This window comes from Coenobita brevimanus, chromosome 101 (assembly GCF_032717465.1).
Source record: "Coenobita brevimanus isolate Jiangsu-jjx chromosome 101, ASM3271746v2, whole genome shotgun sequence".
Taxonomy (NCBI): Eukaryota; Metazoa; Arthropoda; class Malacostraca; order Decapoda; family Coenobitidae; genus Coenobita; species Coenobita brevimanus.
Window position 1 is genome coordinate 3,380,869 of NC_137054.1, and position 18,727 is coordinate 3,399,595.

At 40.3% G+C, this 18,727-nt stretch overlaps 3 protein-coding genes and 1 non-coding gene across 4 annotated transcripts; 1 reads left to right on the forward strand and 3 right to left on the reverse strand.

Annotated features, from left to right (window-relative positions):
- Nucleotides 1-245: 245 nt before the first annotated feature.
- On the reverse strand, nucleotides 246-317 carry TRNAA-CGC (transfer RNA alanine (anticodon CGC)). Its single transcript has one exon. It is a non-coding gene; the product is annotated as a tRNA-Ala (tRNA).
- A 137-nt stretch (nucleotides 318-454) lies between these two features.
- Nucleotides 455-3,655, reverse strand: LOC145415137 (crustacyanin-A2 subunit-like). Its single transcript, XM_080284556.1, has 3 exons — nucleotides 3,533-3,655; nucleotides 3,178-3,394; nucleotides 455-722 (listed from the first exon to the last, which is right to left on the reverse strand). Exons 1-3 carry the CDS (start codon nucleotides 3,653-3,655, stop codon nucleotides 490-492), a joined length of 573 nt encoding a protein of 190 aa, XP_080140682.1. The 3' UTR covers nucleotides 455-489.
- A 395-nt stretch (nucleotides 3,656-4,050) lies between these two features.
- On the forward strand, nucleotides 4,051-6,405 carry LOC145415133 (crustacyanin-C1 subunit-like). The gene is made up of 4 exons (XM_080284553.1): nucleotides 4,051-4,188; nucleotides 5,135-5,219; nucleotides 5,611-5,733; nucleotides 6,158-6,405. The coding sequence occupies exons 1-4, from the start codon at nucleotides 4,051-4,053 to the stop codon at nucleotides 6,403-6,405; spliced, it is 594 nt and encodes a 197-aa protein (XP_080140679.1).
- Nucleotides 6,406-12,159: 5,754 nt separating this feature from the next.
- LOC145415112 (crustacyanin-A2 subunit-like) lies at nucleotides 12,160-18,483 on the reverse strand. The gene is made up of 3 exons (XM_080284530.1): nucleotides 18,361-18,483; nucleotides 18,006-18,222; nucleotides 12,160-12,423 (listed from the first exon to the last, which is right to left on the reverse strand). The coding sequence occupies exons 1-3, from the start codon at nucleotides 18,481-18,483 to the stop codon at nucleotides 12,191-12,193; spliced, it is 573 nt and encodes a 190-aa protein (XP_080140656.1). The 3' UTR covers nucleotides 12,160-12,190.
- Nucleotides 18,484-18,727: the final 244 nt, after the last annotated feature.

Consider the following 18,727-nt stretch of genomic DNA (forward strand, 5'->3'; position numbering starts at 1 on the left):
TTCTATGTTGGTGAATGTGATAAATCAAAATTATCTTATCATTTATTGTAAAGAATGTATTTTTTTTACCATTGCTACTAACAGTGAATCAATGAAATGGTGAGAGAAGCAACTTTGAAACAGATCAGAAAAAAGGATGGTGTATCACAAAAAATGGGAGAAATGGAGTTCCCCCGAGCTAAGCCCTGTATTGGACTATATAGCCCCGCTAGGGTTACAGGAGCGAGCTACCACTCCCGGCACGGCAGCCCGGGCGAGGCTCGAACTCGCAATCCCCCGATTGCGAGTCCGGCGCGCTACCACTGTGCTACCGCGCCCCCCAGGTGTATCATAAAGAGAAACGTATATTATGGAAGCAAGACGTCTGAGGCTGTGCTGATGCATGTAATCTTAGGTCACTGACATCGGGAGGAGACAGGAGTGACAATCGTAAAGTATTCCCAAACAAGAAGGAAAGTTGCATAAAGAAAGTCTGGGACGGATGAGCCTCTAGGCCCTGTAAACACACTGTGCCGTGTGCGAGATTGGCTTAAAACTGGAGAAGTTGACCCCGTTCTTCTCAAAGACGGAGGCACACTTGGCGCCGGCGGGGCCGTCCGTGTTGGGGCTGCGGGAGAACACGAACCCGAACTCAGACTTTAAGCCGTTGGTCTCGATGCAGGCGTAGATGCAGGAATAAGTCTCGTAGTCGGTCTCAATTACCTGGTATGGAGCAGCGCGAACTGTAACGAGCAAGAAAATTATGATACTCACCACAATACTGTGGTAACTGAAAGCACACACACACACACACACACACACGTTTATCGTTGCAGGTAGGTACAGTATATAAGTATTGTTTCTCTCTCTCTCTCTCTCTCTCTCTCTCTCTCCTAAAGCTGTGACTGGCAATAATAAGTGTAACAAAATACCTTGCGAACAACAGTGCTGAGACTGATAGACATGGCTCAAGTAAACTGCAATAATCCCAACGTCGGAGCCTGGAAACTTGTTCGTTCTAATAAACCATATAAAAAAGGCTGAGTGCACACGTGCTTATAGAGAGACTGTGAATGAATAAAACATACCCTGCCATGAGAGATGAGAGGTTTATTGGAAGGAATATTTATCGGTGTATCTATCTACCTGTACATATTTATCGATCTATCTCTGTATCTATTTATCCTTGTATATAGATGTAAAGATTTTGCAGGGAAGAGTGGTGCTCATGATGGAGTAAGAGCGGAACTTGAAAATAAATGAAATTAGAGATGAAAGTTATCAACAGATTCACGAGGAGGGACAGCCTAAAACAGTCATGGGAGTTAAAGAATCTAATAGGAAAAATAAAATATTGGGCTAGGAATGTAAAGAGCGTTTGCAATACTCGAAACCTGACATCCAGTATGAAGTAGTATGATAAATTGTCAAAGTAAGAACAGCTTTTGAGAAAAAGATGAGGTGCTTGCAAGGAGGTCAAAATAAGTGTAAATGAGGTAGAGTTTACTGTACCTTTCCGAAACACAGTGCTTGTTCTGTGAAGATTTAAACACGTAATAATATAGATGTGAGTATAAACGCTGAGAGTAGACTGCATAAAAAGGTGATAATGCACATGTTCACCTATGACTAAGAGACTTTGGAGCGACAAAGGTTTAAAAAAAATAAAAACAACAATAACAATGAAAATATGAAGAAAATACAAAGGTTATGTGGTTGCTAAGAGTGAAAATAAAAAGATTCGAGAGAGAGAGGTGGAAAATGAAATTTACTGATAAAAGAAAGAAAAACATTGTGTTGACAATACGAGTAGTATGGCGAGATAATAGTAAGGCAAAGTTGAAAGAGGTGATATAAAGTGAGTAATGCTATATATATACTGCGACTGTGGGCATGAGGAAACATGAAGTGGCAAGGGGAAATTAAATATAGGGAAGGAATTTCTTAGGAAGAGATACGTGAGAATTAAGATGGAAGAGAAATGGCGTATGATAATAACTGTTGGCCCAAGTGTTTCAAGAGACGATATAGATAGCCTATGTGGATGCCACCTTAAATTTTCGCATTCACCGGAATGGTCTGTATCTAATTAATTCCGAAGTGTGTGTGTGTGTGTGTGTGTGTGTGTGTGTGTGTGTGTGTGTGTGTGTGTGTGTGTGCGCTTTAGACTCATTATAAAGTGAATATGTCAAAGGTATGAATGACTGGAAGTATAGATTATTCACAAGGGGGTCTACTGTTATCTTATACATACATACATATATACATTATATATCAATCAATATATATATATATACTGTGACTCGTGGATGCATGAGGAAACGATGAAGCGGCAAGGGGAAATTCTATCTTGTGCTAACTCCTCAAGATCTCACCAACACTCATCTCCAGCTTCCCGTCTCATTAAGTCCTCACCCACGTCTCTTTTGGCCTTCCTCTACGGTATGATAAAAACTGTTGCCCCAAGTGTTTCAAGAGACGATATAGATAGCCTATGTGGATGGCACCCTCTTAAATTTTCGCAATCACCGGAATGGTCTCTATCTAATTAATTCCGAAGTGTGTGTGTGTGTGTGTGTGTGTGTGTGTGTGTGTGTGTGTGTGTGCGAGCGCGCTTTACTCATTATAAAGTGAATATGTCAAAGTCATGAATGCTGTACCAAGACTCGTGTCCATAAATTAAGATACTCCTAACCATTACCTTATATATATATATATATATATATATATATATATATATATATATATATATATATATATATTATATATATTTTATATATATAATATATATATAGTTTATATAATGTATATATATTATATATAATATATATATAAAATATATATATATAATACATATATAATATATATATAATATATATATAATATATATATATATTATATATATTATATATAATATATCTATATATAATATATATATATGTATATAGTATATCTATATATATAATATATATATAATATATATATAGTATATATATATATATATATCTATATATATATATATATATATATATATATATATATATATATATATATATATATATATATATATATATATATATATATATATATATATATATTGCTTTTCTCCTGTTTCGTTTACGATTTCTCTCCGTGTATTGGATGACAACATGTTTAGGCAGATGGTGATAGTGATCCTGATAAATTTGGGGAAATCACCTGTGGGGAAGTCGACGAGCATATGGGCTGCTGGGAACTCCTTGGTGGGATAGATTTTGCCTTCCAACTGAACGTAGTCATTATCATCAGTGAAACCAGCTGTGGTCACCTTGAAACCATACTCAGCGGCCGAGTAATCGTAGTTGGAGTGGATACAGGTAGAGGCGGGTTCGTAGGCGTTTTCGATCATGTGGGTCCAGTACCAGCGGCCAGAGTACTACGGAGAAGCAATGAAATTTACGAGATTTAAAAATTACTAAATATTATTAGGAGCACTGATAAAATCAAAATCCATAGCTGGCACAAATAATGTAGTATGGTGATGAAAATTAGAAAATAATGACAGTGTCCTTACTAGTCTTAGATCGAATTTGTCCTGATTATTAACTCTGGCGCACTTGCCGGGCTTGACGAAGTCAGGGATGGCGTCGCCAGCCACGCAGGCGAGAAGGGAGACGATGAGGAAACCCCCGAACATGATGGCATGCAAGCAGACAGTGCCAGACACTGAAGCATAACTCGACACAGCTGTATATATATGACTGCCCACCCTCACTTAACCCCATCATGTGGTTGCGGTAGGGTGCCAGGTGTGATGATTTTTCATACCACTTGCTTCGTTAGAATCTTACGGCAATATTCTTTCGAAATTACATTTAATACTTCAAGCATGAGAAAGTCATTTTCGCGGTAGGCATCACTATTAAATGTATATACTAATCACTATTCATCTGCTTATTGAAAGCTTTAAAGAGATAAACTGTCGCCACCAAAGGAGGTGTGGCATAGCTTATCCATGTTGGGCTTGGGTGCTTATATATAAGCGGTGCCGTGAACGGTGTTCATTCAGCAAGCAACATACAACCAGTGAGGATGAAGTCTCTCTGCCTCTTGCTGGCCCTTGTGGCCGTCGCAGCTGCCGACAAGATCCCCGACTTTGTCGTTCCCGGCAAATGTCCTGCCGTGGACACGGAGGGGCTGTGGCGGCAGCAGCAGCCAAACCACTTGAAGGTGGGAGTCACTCTGGACTGGGGATTATGAAGGAAACTGAGATATTAATTTTAGTGAGAACTGAGTGATTAAGAAAAATGATTATTGTATATAAACCAAATTCCGTGAAAGTAGTCCATATACGAGTTTACTGCTAGGTAACTATCCTATGATTTGACTGTTTATTAAAAGAATTTTGTATAGATTCCTGGTATATGATTTTTAATGGCATATTGCAGCCTCCTTTTTGCTGTCGACTGATAACATTATATATATATATATATATATATATATATATATATATATATATATATATATATATATATATATATATATATATATATATATATATATATATTGTGGTAGCTGGGGGCGCTCACCATCCACTCACTCGATGTAGTGCTGCTCTTGAGTGTCTGCCCTTTCCTCTCTTCCATCCTTCTTTCCTTCCATCCTCTTCTGTCTTTCTTTCCTTCATTCTTTCCTTGTCCTTCTGCCTATGGGTGACTTTACCCTCCCTCTTCTGTTTTTCTTTCCTTCATTCTATCCTTTTCCTTCTGCCTGTGGGTGACTCTACACTGAGTGACAATCCAAATGGTTTCCTGTACACCAGGAAACCATTTACTACGCTGGGTGGTAACCACATAACCAAATTTTGGCACCTGGTGGTTTAATGGGTAATTATTGCACTCCAGTTGGATTGAGCCGGTGAAGGTTTATATCCAAGGGATGGTTGGAGTTGATTGCTCATGTAAGGCCACTCAGGGATGAGTAAGGCTGGTCACTCTCATCTTAAATGTCGAGACCAACTGCCTAGCCCCTGTCTCCTACGCTCCTCATGGGGCAATGGAGGACTGGACGATAGATGGATATATATATATATATATATATATATATATATATATATATATATATATATATATATATATATATAAAATTTTTACAATTATCGATCATGTTATTGCAGTATGCCGGCAGCTGGTACGTGTACGCTCTCACCAATAATCCATACAACCCCATTGCGAAGTGTCACAAAGTCGAGTATGAATACGGTAAGTATTTATTGCCTTTCTCAGCGTCTCCTGTATAGAGCAAATATTTTTAATGCTTGAATTTTCTCCAAGGTTAATGCTCAAGAGGGAAGACTAAATGTGATGGCACAAACATAATCGGGCAACTGCATTGCCTGTTTATTAAAAAAGAAAAAATACTTCCCTCCCAGTCACACAAATGAACGGTGGTGGAGAATAGGAGAAGGGCAATTTCATCCTTCAGTGAGCTGAGTTCGCGATTAGATTTAAGTCTGCTGCAGGAAAACAGGTTTATTTGCAACATATCTTAACCTACAGGTTATTCTCTCTCTGTCTCTGTCTGTCTGTCTGTCTGTCTGTCTGTCTGTCTCACTATAATATATATTATAATCTTTACTTTTTCTTTGCACAGATGGCAATTCCTTCGAAGCCAAGTCAACCGGCATCGCACAAGATGGCAGCCTCATCAGGCTCGATGGTAAACTTTATCCCAACCCACTTGGCGTCTCCGTCCTTTCCATCGACTATGACAACGGTAAGTTTATTGCACCTACCTCAAGACCTGATGAATATTAAGATATTATAAGTCTTTATTACGCTTACTTAGAGCAAATGGTTATAATCCCTTGAATGTGGGTGACGTCCTTTGTAATTGTTATATATATATATATATATATATATATATATATATATATATATATATATATATATATATATATATATATATATATATATATATATATATAAAATAACTCAGACACTTTAATTCCAAGTGAAAATAACCTCTCGATCAGGAGTGAATGGGGATTATGTTTAACCCTAGCTATTACAACCTTAGCAATTAGAAAAAAAACGTTCTTAGTTCAAAAAAACAATCAGGATAAGGCAACAATACAATAAAAATGGCTTCCCCTGGATAAGTGAACTAAGGATTAATTTCTATACCCCTCTTCCTTCAGTGGTCGCAGCTCCCTACACAATCCTCGATACCGACTACGACAACTACGCATGCATCTACTCCTGCGCCGAGTTTAACTTTGGTTACTATAGTGATTTCGCCTTCATCTTCTCCCGCTCCCCGTCCCTGTCCGACAGCCATGTTCGTAAGTGTCAGAAGGCCTTCGAGGACATCAACGTAGACACCTCCCGTTTCGTCAAGGTAGAACAGGGCTCCTCCTGCCCGTACGATGCCCAGCGATCCCTCTAACCAGAACGCCTTGCCCATCCCAACTTTTCCAACAAAATGAACGCAACCTCACTAGTCCATACATCACTAGCACTAGCACCATTTACATTTTTGGTTGGAAAGCTATAACATATGAGTTTTCATTCTTTTAATTTCCTCCACACATTAAAAAAAATGAGTGAAATAACTTGGTTATTGATGGTTATGAATGTAGTAGCTAACGGATAATATATTCATGATATGTGGAACAATCGTTTGTGATCCTTAAGTACTCCATACACTTAATACGCTGTTTTTTTTTTTATGAGTTTTCTTTTTTTCAAAATTTTTGGTTCAGAGAGAAGTTGTTTGACGAAAGGTATTTCCTTAAGGGAATGTACGGAGGAACTGCGTTTTAACTTGTTCATTTCTTATTGCAAGGGCAAGGATGCTCACAAGCTGTGGAAAATAAGAGTCGTGGCAGTTTAGGATGTTGAGTGAGAGGATTTAAAAAAAAAAAAAAAAGAATTAATAACCCTAATCATTCCCCTACGGGCAGGCACGCCAACAGGATTTAGTAATTATTCTCTCCGACAACGAGAGTATGTTTTCACCCCTGTTTGTTTGTTAGTTTGTTTGTTAGTTTGTTTGCAGGATTGCACAAACACTAAAAGATAGATTTAGACCAAATTTAGTGGGCAGATAGCCCATTTCCTAAGGAACAATTTAATAACTTTTGGGACCGATCCGGATCGTATTACAGATTCTTGATCCGGAAAACACTTTTTGTGAAACTCTAATTAGTGACGAGAAAACCTAACCCATTATGAACAATGGTTTGAGAATTGCGTTGCCCTTGCCGGAGAGATGGGCTCCTCTGAGTGCCCCATCTAGTGGGTCATTTTTATCTTTAGATATGAAAGTATAGCTGGGAAACACGTAATGTTCTTCATATTTTTATTGGCCCTCCTATAATAACTGAAGACAGAAAAATATGTTCATCATGTTCCCGACACACGATATATATATTGCACTTAGAAAATCCGTATGTAGTCACTGATAACAATGTTAATATACAGGACAGTAACTGCAGGGTTAATGATGCCTACAGACTTATATATAAGCGTCTGTCATTCACAGAATAAATCAGCGGACTGATTCGGTAAACGGAAGAATGGAAATATATCCTGGCAATAAAAATTTCCGTCTTGTCACGCCATTTCACTTTAACAGCCTTGGTAGGTCTTGCCTAGGTTGGAGAAAATCGTCTGGCTTCAGTCAAAATAAAATATATAAAACATTCATAATCCATCAAGATTAAAGTCTTTTTTGGTCATTCATGTTCAGTCCAGCCCAGTCCAACAAACTGCGATCATTACCACCGCCAAGGAGGTTATGTTCTTGCCGGCTTTGGTTTGTTTGTCTGTAACAGGATTACCCAAAAAGTTATGAGCGGATTTTGCTGAAATTTTTTGGAGGGGTAGGGTATGGCCCAAGGAACAGTCCTTAAGATTTTGGTGGTGATCCGGATCATCATCCGATTCCAGGATTTTTTTTTTCCTAACAAAATTTAAAAACGATGAAAATCTTAATTTGTTCTTTTCATACAATATTAACAACACTTTGCCAAATGATTCTGTTGAATGAATCACACTGCTGCTTTATATATTTAGCATCTTTCATTTTTTTCTGTCATATTAATTTGACACACGCAGAAAGCTGTTTGAGAAATGTGTGTGTGTGTGTGTGTGTGTGTGTGTGTGTGTGTAGAGAGTGAGAGAGAGAGAGAGAGAGAGAGAGAGAGAGTCCCGGGAGCTGACGCACTAACTTAGGGAGGTGATTCTAGGTATGATTTTGAGTAGGAAATGCCATACGAACTTGGATATAATTCCCAGCCGTAATGGAGCTACAGTTACTGATGACATTAGGCGCCGGAAAAAAAAATCTTCCTCTAATTCATATTTCCCTTTACCCATAGCCACTGAGGAATATGGATGGAGATCTGAAATAAATTCGATGCCTGAGTCCTGTATTCCAGACGAAGTTTGACCCATGTCCAAAGATTGTTGTCTGCCCTGATGACCCTCGTGTACTGAATAGATATTAATTGCCTGAGTTCATTTATAATCCCCCCCCCCCCACACACCAAACATCACCAGCTGAACTAATCAATCCTAACCCATCCTAATCAGGTTGGGCCTAACCTGCCATGACCTAACAACCTGACCAAACCTAACCTAATCGAACCTAAGCTGAGTTAAACTAGCCAAACTTTAATATAGATGAGGCAACGGACCGAGCTAGAAGCTGGACAATCACCCCGCCCAGTCCTTATATACTGATTGGTTATAATGCATTTGCAACAGGTGTTTATAGGAGAGAAATTTCTTAAAAGTGCATGACCTCACTGGTGAACACATTATTCAGCCTCTGTTAATTGAGTGTAATTTCGAAATAACACCGATAATTAATATTTCACCACTCGTCATTCATACGGTGCATACATTAGACCTACGGTCTGTCATTTTTCACTTACAACCAAGGAATAGATATTTCCTTTGGGTAATAATAGATCTCATCTTCTATTTCATATATATATATATATATATATATATATATATAGATAGATAGATAGATAGATAGATAGATAGATAGATATAGGTATATATATGTATGTATGCGTACACCCAAAGCACGCACATACCATTCGCATGTATTGAGATTGTGCACACGACACCGCCTGAGTCTCTTCCTGGTTAGGCAAATATATCGCGGCTTTCTTTTTGTCCAGAAGAGGAGAGGCAGACATCAGAAGGGCAAACTTCATGTTGCATTCCACTGGGGTCACGTTCAGATGAGCCTGGGACAACAGTTACTAACAATCCGGCCTCCACCTGACGATCTTAATTTGCAGCAGGACACATATGGGTTTGATTGTAGTATATTGATTTCAGTTTATTCTCTCTCTCTCTCTCTCTCTCTCTCTCTCTCTCTCTCTCTCTCTCTTTAACTTGACACTCAAATTAATAGACATTTTAACTTGTATACGCTTTCTTTTTACAGATGGTAACTCCTTCGAAGCCAAGTCAAACGGCATCGCACATGATGGCAACCTCATCAGGCACAATGGCAAACTTTATCCCAACCCACTTGGCGTCCCCGTCCTTTCCCTCGACAATGACACCCGTAAGTTTCTAAGTCTACTAATACCAAGTCGGTTCACTACTTCACTTCTAAAACGGCTCCAAGCTCGCGCAGGGGGCGGACAATCGGAGTGACGTCGACTAGCTCTGGCACGAAACACCACTTACCAGCTGAGCTCACTCAGCTCAGTTGATTCCTGACCATGACGGAGAATGGATGTGTGCTGCACTACTCAGACCATGACTTTTTTTCTTCTTTTTTTTTTTTCCGGTTCGGTGAAGTGAGGGAAGGGACTGAAAGGTGTGAGGGAAGGTGTGGGGGTGTGAGGGAAGGTGTAGGGGGGTGAGGGAAGCACTTATTCCCCTGCTTCGTTTTCCCTTGTTATAAATGTTTAATTTGAGTCTGGGTTTTATACATTTTCTGTTACTTAAGCCAACTGACGTCACACAAGCCGCGCCTCCCTGCACCCTGATGGAAAGTGAACCAACTTGGTATTAGTAGACTTAGGTAAGTTTATTGCACCTACTTCTAGATATGATTAAAGTTAGGTTATTTTAAGTGTTTATTAAGTTTACTGTAGAGCAGACATTGCTAATTCATTGAATCGGTGTGAGGTCTTTCGCAATGTATATATTATATTTTATAGCAGACAAGTTTAATCATTTCTACAATAGGACTGAAGGGGTTGATAAAGACTGTGATTAATCCTTTTAGTAATTTATATATATATCGTCAGGATACAGCAAGAATAATATAAAAATGGTTTCCTTCAGCTTCGACTTCTCTCTGCACAATCCTTGATACCGACCACTACATATACGCCTGCATCTACTGTTGCGTCGAATACAGCTTTAGTTATTTTAGGGAGTGTGCCTTCATTTTCTACCGCTCTCCATCCCTGTCCGACAGTCACGTTCGTGAGTGCCAGGATTCCTTCGAGGACGTCTTTCGTTGACACCTGCTGCTCCGTCAGGGTAGAAAGGGCTAGTCCTGCAATTTCGATGAGCAGCATCAATTATCTCGACTTTTTTTACTAGTCACAAAATGATTTTCCTTATATCGTATATGCAATTATTAAAATCTATAAAGAAAAAAATGAACTTATCAACAACAGAGCAGGCTATCTTAGTGTCACATAAAAGTTCAGGGTCACAGACACTCCCCAAGTGTTGTAACCCGGCCATGAAGAACATACATACGGTATTTTTTTCATTGCTCATAAAACATTAGCAGTAGAGTTTACTGACTTGTAATTGTTATTTTTTCCTACTTCCCACGAAAAACGTACTTTCTTTACGATCAAAATGAATGATCTGCATCATGCTTGTCAGAGTTATTGTACCCTTCTATAACTGCATAATCGGCGTCAGCGAATAAGCAACAGCCCTTGTGAAGTTGTCTCATACGTTTTCTACACCCTTCATGTAGGGTATTTGCTTCTTAGTGTACATGTGCCGTCCAGTGTTCCATTACGTGCCTTGTGTTGTGTGGGCCTATTCAGTAAGTGGGCAACGTGTCGACTGTGATTTCCAACTAAAATTTAAGCTGATACCTTAGAAGGGCTGAATGATGTCCTGATCTAACACTGTGTAGTTGAACTGGATCACATCAAAGGCTACCTCTGATGGCTGGACGTCAGGAAGAGGTGAGGGAAACTTGTCAGATAATGTTCTGATCGAGGTGCCGTTTTGCCCTGAAGGTGAAGAGCAGTTGTAGACAGCATGGTTAAAGGAACACACAGGAATGATTCTGGAGGTGGGAGGAGGCGTGGTAAGCTGAAAGTGTGGATGAATATGGTAAAATTCGATGTTTGTTTGTCGTATTCTAGGGGTAATTGGCTGCTAAAACATTTTGATGTCTGCACTAATGAACCTTGTGTAGGAGATAGGCTGTAATGGTATGTATTCATTTTATTTCACACACCCACACCTACCCCGCAAAATCTCTCTCTCTCTCTCTCTCTCTGTCTCTCACATATTTTCTCCAGGCTCAATTTGAAGACTTCACTTGTCTGGTAATTTAGTTGTCAAAAATACTCTTCTGAACTCATGGTCTCATTTTTATTTCAGTCTAGTATTTATCTTGAGGAAACAGGACAGATATTGGAGAGGGAGCATATGGATGTTATATACCTGACGTGCGTTGGCGAGTCTGCTTGTGTTCTTACAGAAGACACGGAGATTGCTTGATATGTAGAAACTTCTCCCCAGTCTGCATCCTAAATGGTAGTAAATTTTATAGATGTATTTTTATTATCAGTCTTAGACCTGCGTAATATAGAGGGCTAAGCTTAACTGATAATTTACTCACACTTATCACCGACTATCCAAAGCATACACCCGACCCAGTGTAAACATGAGACAAGATTTGATAATAATTATTATACACTGATGAAAGTGACATATCAAATTTACTCATCTTTTATTATACAGTACATATTTTTATATCAGTGCTGGTAACAGTATATAACTGAAATTGGTGAGAAGTGACTTTGAAACAGATCAGAAAAGGGGAGGTATGTCGGAATGAGAAACGTAATTTCATGGAGAGCGAGGCGGCTGAGGTTGAGCTGGTACAAAAAAAGTTAGGTCACTGACAAAGGGAGGAGACGGGAAAGACAATCGTAAAGAATTGCCAAACAAGAAGGAAAGTTGCATAAAGAAAGTCTGGGACGGATGAGCCTCTAGGCCCTGTAAACACACTGTGCCGTGTGCGAGATTGGCTTAAAACTGGAGAAGTTGACCCCGTTCTTCTCAAAGACGGAGGCACACTTGGCGCCGGCGGGGCCGTCCGTGTTGGGGCTGCGGGAGAAGACGAACCCGAACTCAGACTTGAAGCCGTTGGTCTCGATGCAGGAGTAGATGCAGGAATAAGTCTCGTAGTCGGTCTCGATCACCTCGTATGGAGCAGCGAGAACTGTAACGAGTAAGAAAATCATGATATTCACAACAATACTGTAGTAATTGAAAGCACAAACACACACACAGACACATACACACACACACACACACACACACACACACACACACACACACACACACACACACACACACACACACACACACACACACACACATACACACACAAGCACACATACACACACACGCACGTTTATCGTTGCAGGTAGGTATATAAGCAATGTTCCTCTCTCTCTCTCTCTCTCTCTCTCTCTCTCTCTCCTAAAGCTGTGACTGGTAGTAATATGTGTAACAAAATACCTTGCGAACAACAGTGTTGGGACTGATAGCCATGAGTCAAGAGGGAATAAAGTGTGCATTCTATCACTCATGTCCATTTCTTAGGTAAAACTGCAATAATCCCAAGCTCGAAACCAAGAAAACTTGTTCGTTGTAATAAACCATTAATAAGGCTAAGTGAACACGTGTTTATAGGGAGAATGTGAACGAGGAGTAGACTGTAGCACCAGTCGAGCAGGGCAGTACTCCCGAGGTGGATGGAAAGCTGATGACAGGGAGAGCTGGAGCTCCCGTTTCATCAGCCCTCAGGACTAGTTCCTGACCATCCCCCTTTGCTGAACTTTTTCAGTGTCTCAGTTACACAGAGAGTAGGCCAGCATGCTCTCCAGTACAAATTTCTCTAACTATCTTCACCAAACTACATGCACAGTACACACTACACTTCCTATTCAAAAATCAACAAAAATGGCGTCTACTAATCAAGCCTCGGAGTCCCCAGGGGGGGGGGACCATAAATGCCCCCGCCATCTGCCCCTCTCCCGGTGACGACTCGAGGTGCCTGGAACCACTGTCTGACTCTCTTCTTCTTCATTTCTGCAACATTCGCGGCCTTTCATCTAACTTTCGCTCTGTTGAGCACCACCTCTCCTCCTCTAAACCTCACCTTCTTTTTCTGACGGAGACTCAGCTGTCTGAGGCAACCGACAGCAAACCCTTTTCTGTATCCTCCTACTTTCTCTATACTCATTTCAAAGCCAAAGGTGGCTGTTGTGTATACATACGCAACGACTTATCTTGCTCTCGTGTTCCTGAACTTGATTCTTCTGAATTCTCCACACTCTGGCTTCGGCTTTCCTGTCATTCTCTGACTAAATATATCTGTGCTGTTTACTTATCCCCTAATTCTACTGACTATCAAAAATTCTTCGACTATCTTACTTCTACGATGGAACACATTCTGTCCATTTCTCCTTTCTCTGAAATCTCCATTCTTGGAGATTTCAATGTTCACCACCACCTTTGGCTCTCCTCTCCTTTCACGGATCCACCTGGTGAACAAGCCTACATCTTTTCTATCCTTAATGACCTAGAGCAACTTGTACAGCACCCTACCCGTATCCCTGACCGCCTTGGAGAGAGCTCCAACATACTTGACCTCTTCCTCACAACTAATCCTTCTGCTTACTCTGTTAATCTTTTCTCTCCGTTGGGCTCCTCCGATCACAACCTTATTACGTTAACCTGTCCTATCACTCCGGTACGGCCTGTGGACCCTCCAGGGAAACGTCGTCTGTGGCATTTTGGAGCCGCGAACTGGGAGGCCCTCAGGCAGTACTTCTTTGATTTTCCCTGGAATGATTATTGCTTCCATGGCCGTGAGCCATCTGAGTGTGCCTTGCGCATTACGGAGGTTATTCTCTCGGGCATGGAAGCATACATTCCTTTCTCATATCCTTTGACTAACGCAAGAAAGCCTTGGTTTAATCACGCTTGTTCTAATGCTGTCCGCAACAAGGAGAAGGCCTACAAAAGGTACCGGAGCCAACCCACCCCTGAATCACATCATCTTTACGTTTCTGCCCGGAATCGTGCTAAGTCTGTTCTTCGCTCTACTAAAAATAATTTCATCCATACTAAATGCTCTCAACTCTCCAACTCGAATTCTTCCCGCTCCTTCTGGCACCTTGCCAAAAATCTTTCTAACAACTTTACCTCATCATCCTTCCCTCCTCTTTTCTACTCTGATGGTTCTGTAGCTATTTCTTCTACTGATAAAGCAGATCTCTTTGCACAGACTTTCTCCTCCAATTCCACCTTAGACGATTCCTGTGCTGTTCCTCCATCACTTCTCCCCTCTGACTTCCTCATGGCTGACATTAAAATTTCTTCAGTTGATGTATTTTCTGCCATCACTGGCCTCAGCACTAACAAGGCATATGGGCCTGATGGGGTCCCTCCTGTTGTTCTCAAGAACTGTGCTTCTGTGCTTACACCCTGCCTAGGCAAACTCTTTCGCCTTTGTCTGTCAACTTGTACCTTTCCTTCTTGCTGGAAGTTTGCTCTCATTCAGCCAGTCCAAAGAAGGGTGACCACTCCCAACCCTCCAACTATCGTCCAATTGCTTTAACGTCCTGTATTTCAAAAGTTTTCGAGTCAATTCTTAATAGAAAAATTTTAAGGCATCTTTCCTATCACAACCTTCTTTCCGATCGTCAGTATGGGTTCCGTCAGGGACGCTCCACTGGCGATCTTCTCACCTACCTTTCAGACTCCTGGTCATCCTCCTTTCAGGACTTTGGCGAAAGCTTTGCCATTGCACTTGACATCTCAAAGGCTTTCGATCGAGTCTGGCATAAATCTTTAATTTCCAAACTGCCCTCCTACGGTTTCTATCCTTCTATCTGTGCCTTCATCAGCTAGCTTCCTTTCTGGTCGTTCTATAGCCGCTGTTGTAGACGGCCATCGTTCTTCTCCTAGATCTATCAACAGTGGTGTTCCTCAGGGCTCTGTCCTATCACCAACTCTCTTCCTTTTATTCATCAATGATCTTCTAAGCTGTACATCTAACCCTATCCACTCATACGCTGATGACTCCACCCTTCACCTTTCCATTCGGTTCCCGCAACGCCCATCTCAACAGTTACTTCAAGAAACAAGGGATGAGGCTATGGCACACCTAATGTCTGACTTGGCTCGTATCACTGACTGGGAGTAAAAAATAATATGGTTGTCTTTAATGCATCTAAGACTCAGTTCTTACACCTATCAACCCGACAAAATCTTCCACAGGTATACCCATTAATGTTTAATAATATTCAGCTTAATCCTGCATCATCCTTGAACATGCTTGGGGTTTCATTTACTCAGGACTTATCTTGGAAAGACCATATTACATCTCTTGTAAAATCTGCTTCCAAGAGATTGGGTGTGCTAAGCCGACTCCGCTCTTTCTTTACCCCTGCACAATTGTTGACTCTATACAGAGGTTTTATCCGCCCCTGTGTGGAGTACAACTCTCATGTGTGGGGAGGCTCCCCACATGCAGCTCTTCTCAATAGGGTGGAGTCAAAGGCTTTTCGTCTCATTAACTCTCCTCCTCTTACTGACTCCTTCAACCTCTGTCTCTTCGCCGCACTGTTGCATCTTTATCTCTTTTCTATCGCTACTTTAATGGTCACTGCTCCGCTGAACTGTCTGCTTGCATTCCTCCACCTCTACGACGGGCGCGTAGCACCCGTCTGGCAGCAAACTCTCATCCCTTTTCTGTCCAACTCTCTAATGCAAGAGTTAACCGTTACTCCCAGTCTTTCATTTATGCAACAGGTCAGCTCTGGAACTGTCTCCCTCTGTCTGTATTTCCTGCTGCCTATGATCTCCAGTCTTTCAAACGCAGTGTGTCCAGGCATCTCAAAATGATCGGATCTTGAATTTGGCTCTCTCTTGTATTTTGTTTTTCTCTTGGAGGGAACTGTTACTGCGGGCCATGGCCTTTGGTTCCTTCTTCCTCGCATAAAAAAAAAAAAAAAAAGAATAAAACATACCCTGCCATGAGAGATGAGAGGCTTACTGACAGCAATATCTATCAATAAACTATCTGTCTGTCTACATCTTTATATATATATATATATATATATATATAGACAGACAGATAGATATAGATAGATAGATAGATAGATAGATATAGATATATAGATAGATAGATTGATAGATACAGATATATAGATAGATAGATAGACAGATTGATATATGCAGGGACGAGTGGTGCTTGTGTTGAAGGAAGAGCGGAAAATATGAAAATACGTGAAATAAGAGACAAATGTTATCAACAGTCTTACGAGCAGGGACAGCCTCAAACAATTATGGGAGTTAAAGCATCCAAGAAAAGTAATAAGATGTTGGGCTGCGACTGTTAAGTTATGCTCAGATCTATATTACGTGTTTATATCTTTCGGAGAGGTATAGTGTACTCTACTTCATTTACAGTTATTTTGACTTCCTTGCAAGTACAGTACCTCTTAATATTCTCAAGTGCTCTTCATACTTTCAAATCATATCGTCCTGCTTTCTTACTAGTTTTCACCATTCCAATATTGGGCTGGGACTCTCTTAACAATCCCAGCCCAATATTGGAATGGTGACAACTACGTTATGATTTGAAAGTGTGAATAGCACTTGAGAATAATATGAGGTACTTGCAAAAAAGACAAATAACTGTAAATGAAGTAGAGTACACTATACCTCTCCGAAAGATCTGAACACGTAATACAGATGAGCGTAACCGCTGAGGGTCGACTGCATAAAAAGGTGATAATGCACACGTTCACCTATGACAATGAGATTTTTGAGTGACAAGTTTAAAAACTAATAGAAACAGATTTAAAAACTGATTTATGAAGGAAATACAAAGGTTCCGTGGGTTGGTTAAGAGTAGAAATAAAAAGATTCGAGGGAAATGTGAAAAATGATATTTACTGATCAAAGACGGGAAAACATTGTTAAAATAGTATGGCCATATTGAGAGAAGTAATATATATATATATATATATATATATATATATATATATATATATATATATATATATATATATATATATATATATATATATAAAGTGGGGTTGGTGGAGGATTAGTGCCCCTCCCTGTAAAACAATTAACTCTAAGCCCTTGACCAACCCGTTTGGGATACATGGCGTCTGGCAATGGATGGATGGATATTATATATATATATATATATATATATATATATATATATATATATATATATATATATATATATATATATATACTGCGATTTTGGGTACGAAGGATTATGGAAGGGCAAAAAGAAGTTAAATAAATACAGAGAAGGATTTTTTTTTTTTGAAAGAGATATGTGAGAGTGAAAGATGGAGTAGAAATGAATGATAAAAATTGTTGCGCCTTGTTTAAGTAGACGCGATTAAAATGTTGCACCCCTCTTCTAATTTCGCAGTCACAGGAATGGTCTCTTCCTCAGTAATTTTGAGGAGAGAGAGAGAGAGAGAGAGAGAGAGAGAGAGAGAGAGAGAGAGAGAGAGAGAGAGAGAGAGAGAGAGAGAGAGAGAGAGAGAGAGAGAGAGAACTTTAGACTTATGATAAACTGAGAATGTCAAAGGAATGAATGGCTGGATGTATTGATTATTTTCAAGATGCTCTGTTGTTTGTTCTTTTAATTTTTAGTTTTTCTGTGTCTGTCTCCGAACTTGCGTTCTTTCCATATAATGGGTAAAAAGATGTTTAGGCTGATGATGATAGTGATGATGATAAATTTTGGGAAGTCACCTGTGGGGAAGTCGAGGAGCATATGGGCTGCTGGGAACTCCTTGGTGGGATAGATCTTGCCTTCCAACTGAACGTAGTCATTAGCAGTCGTGAAGCCAGCCGTGGTCACCTTGAAGCCATAATCAGCGTCCGAGTAATCGTAGTTGGAGTGGATACAGGTAGAGGCGGGTTGGTAGGCGTTGTCGATCATGTGGGTCCAGTACCAGCGGCCAGAGTACTATGGAGAGGCAATGGAGTTTTATGAGCAGAGGTATATAAAGTATTTTATTAGAAATTCTGACTAAACAAAATCCATGATTAGCACCCATCAAGTAGTACGGTGATGAAACCTTGAATAAGGTGGCGTCGTGCTTACTAATCTTAAATCGAACTTGTCCTGATTGTTGACTTTGGCGCACTTGCCGGGCTTGACGAAGTCAGGGATGGCGTCGCCAGCCACGCAGGCGAGAAGGGAGACGATGAGGAAGGCTCTGTACATGATGGCAGGCAAGGAGACACTGAAGCATAGCCCCACACAGCTGTATATATATGACTGCCCACTCTCACTGAACCCTACCAGGTGGTTGCGGAAGGGTGCCAGGTGTGATGATTTTTCATACCACTTGTTTCGTTACAATCTTACGGCAATATTCTTTCGAAATTACATTAAATAATTCAAGCATGAGAAAGTCATTTTCGCGGTAGACATTACTGTTAAATGTATATACTAATCACTCTTCGTC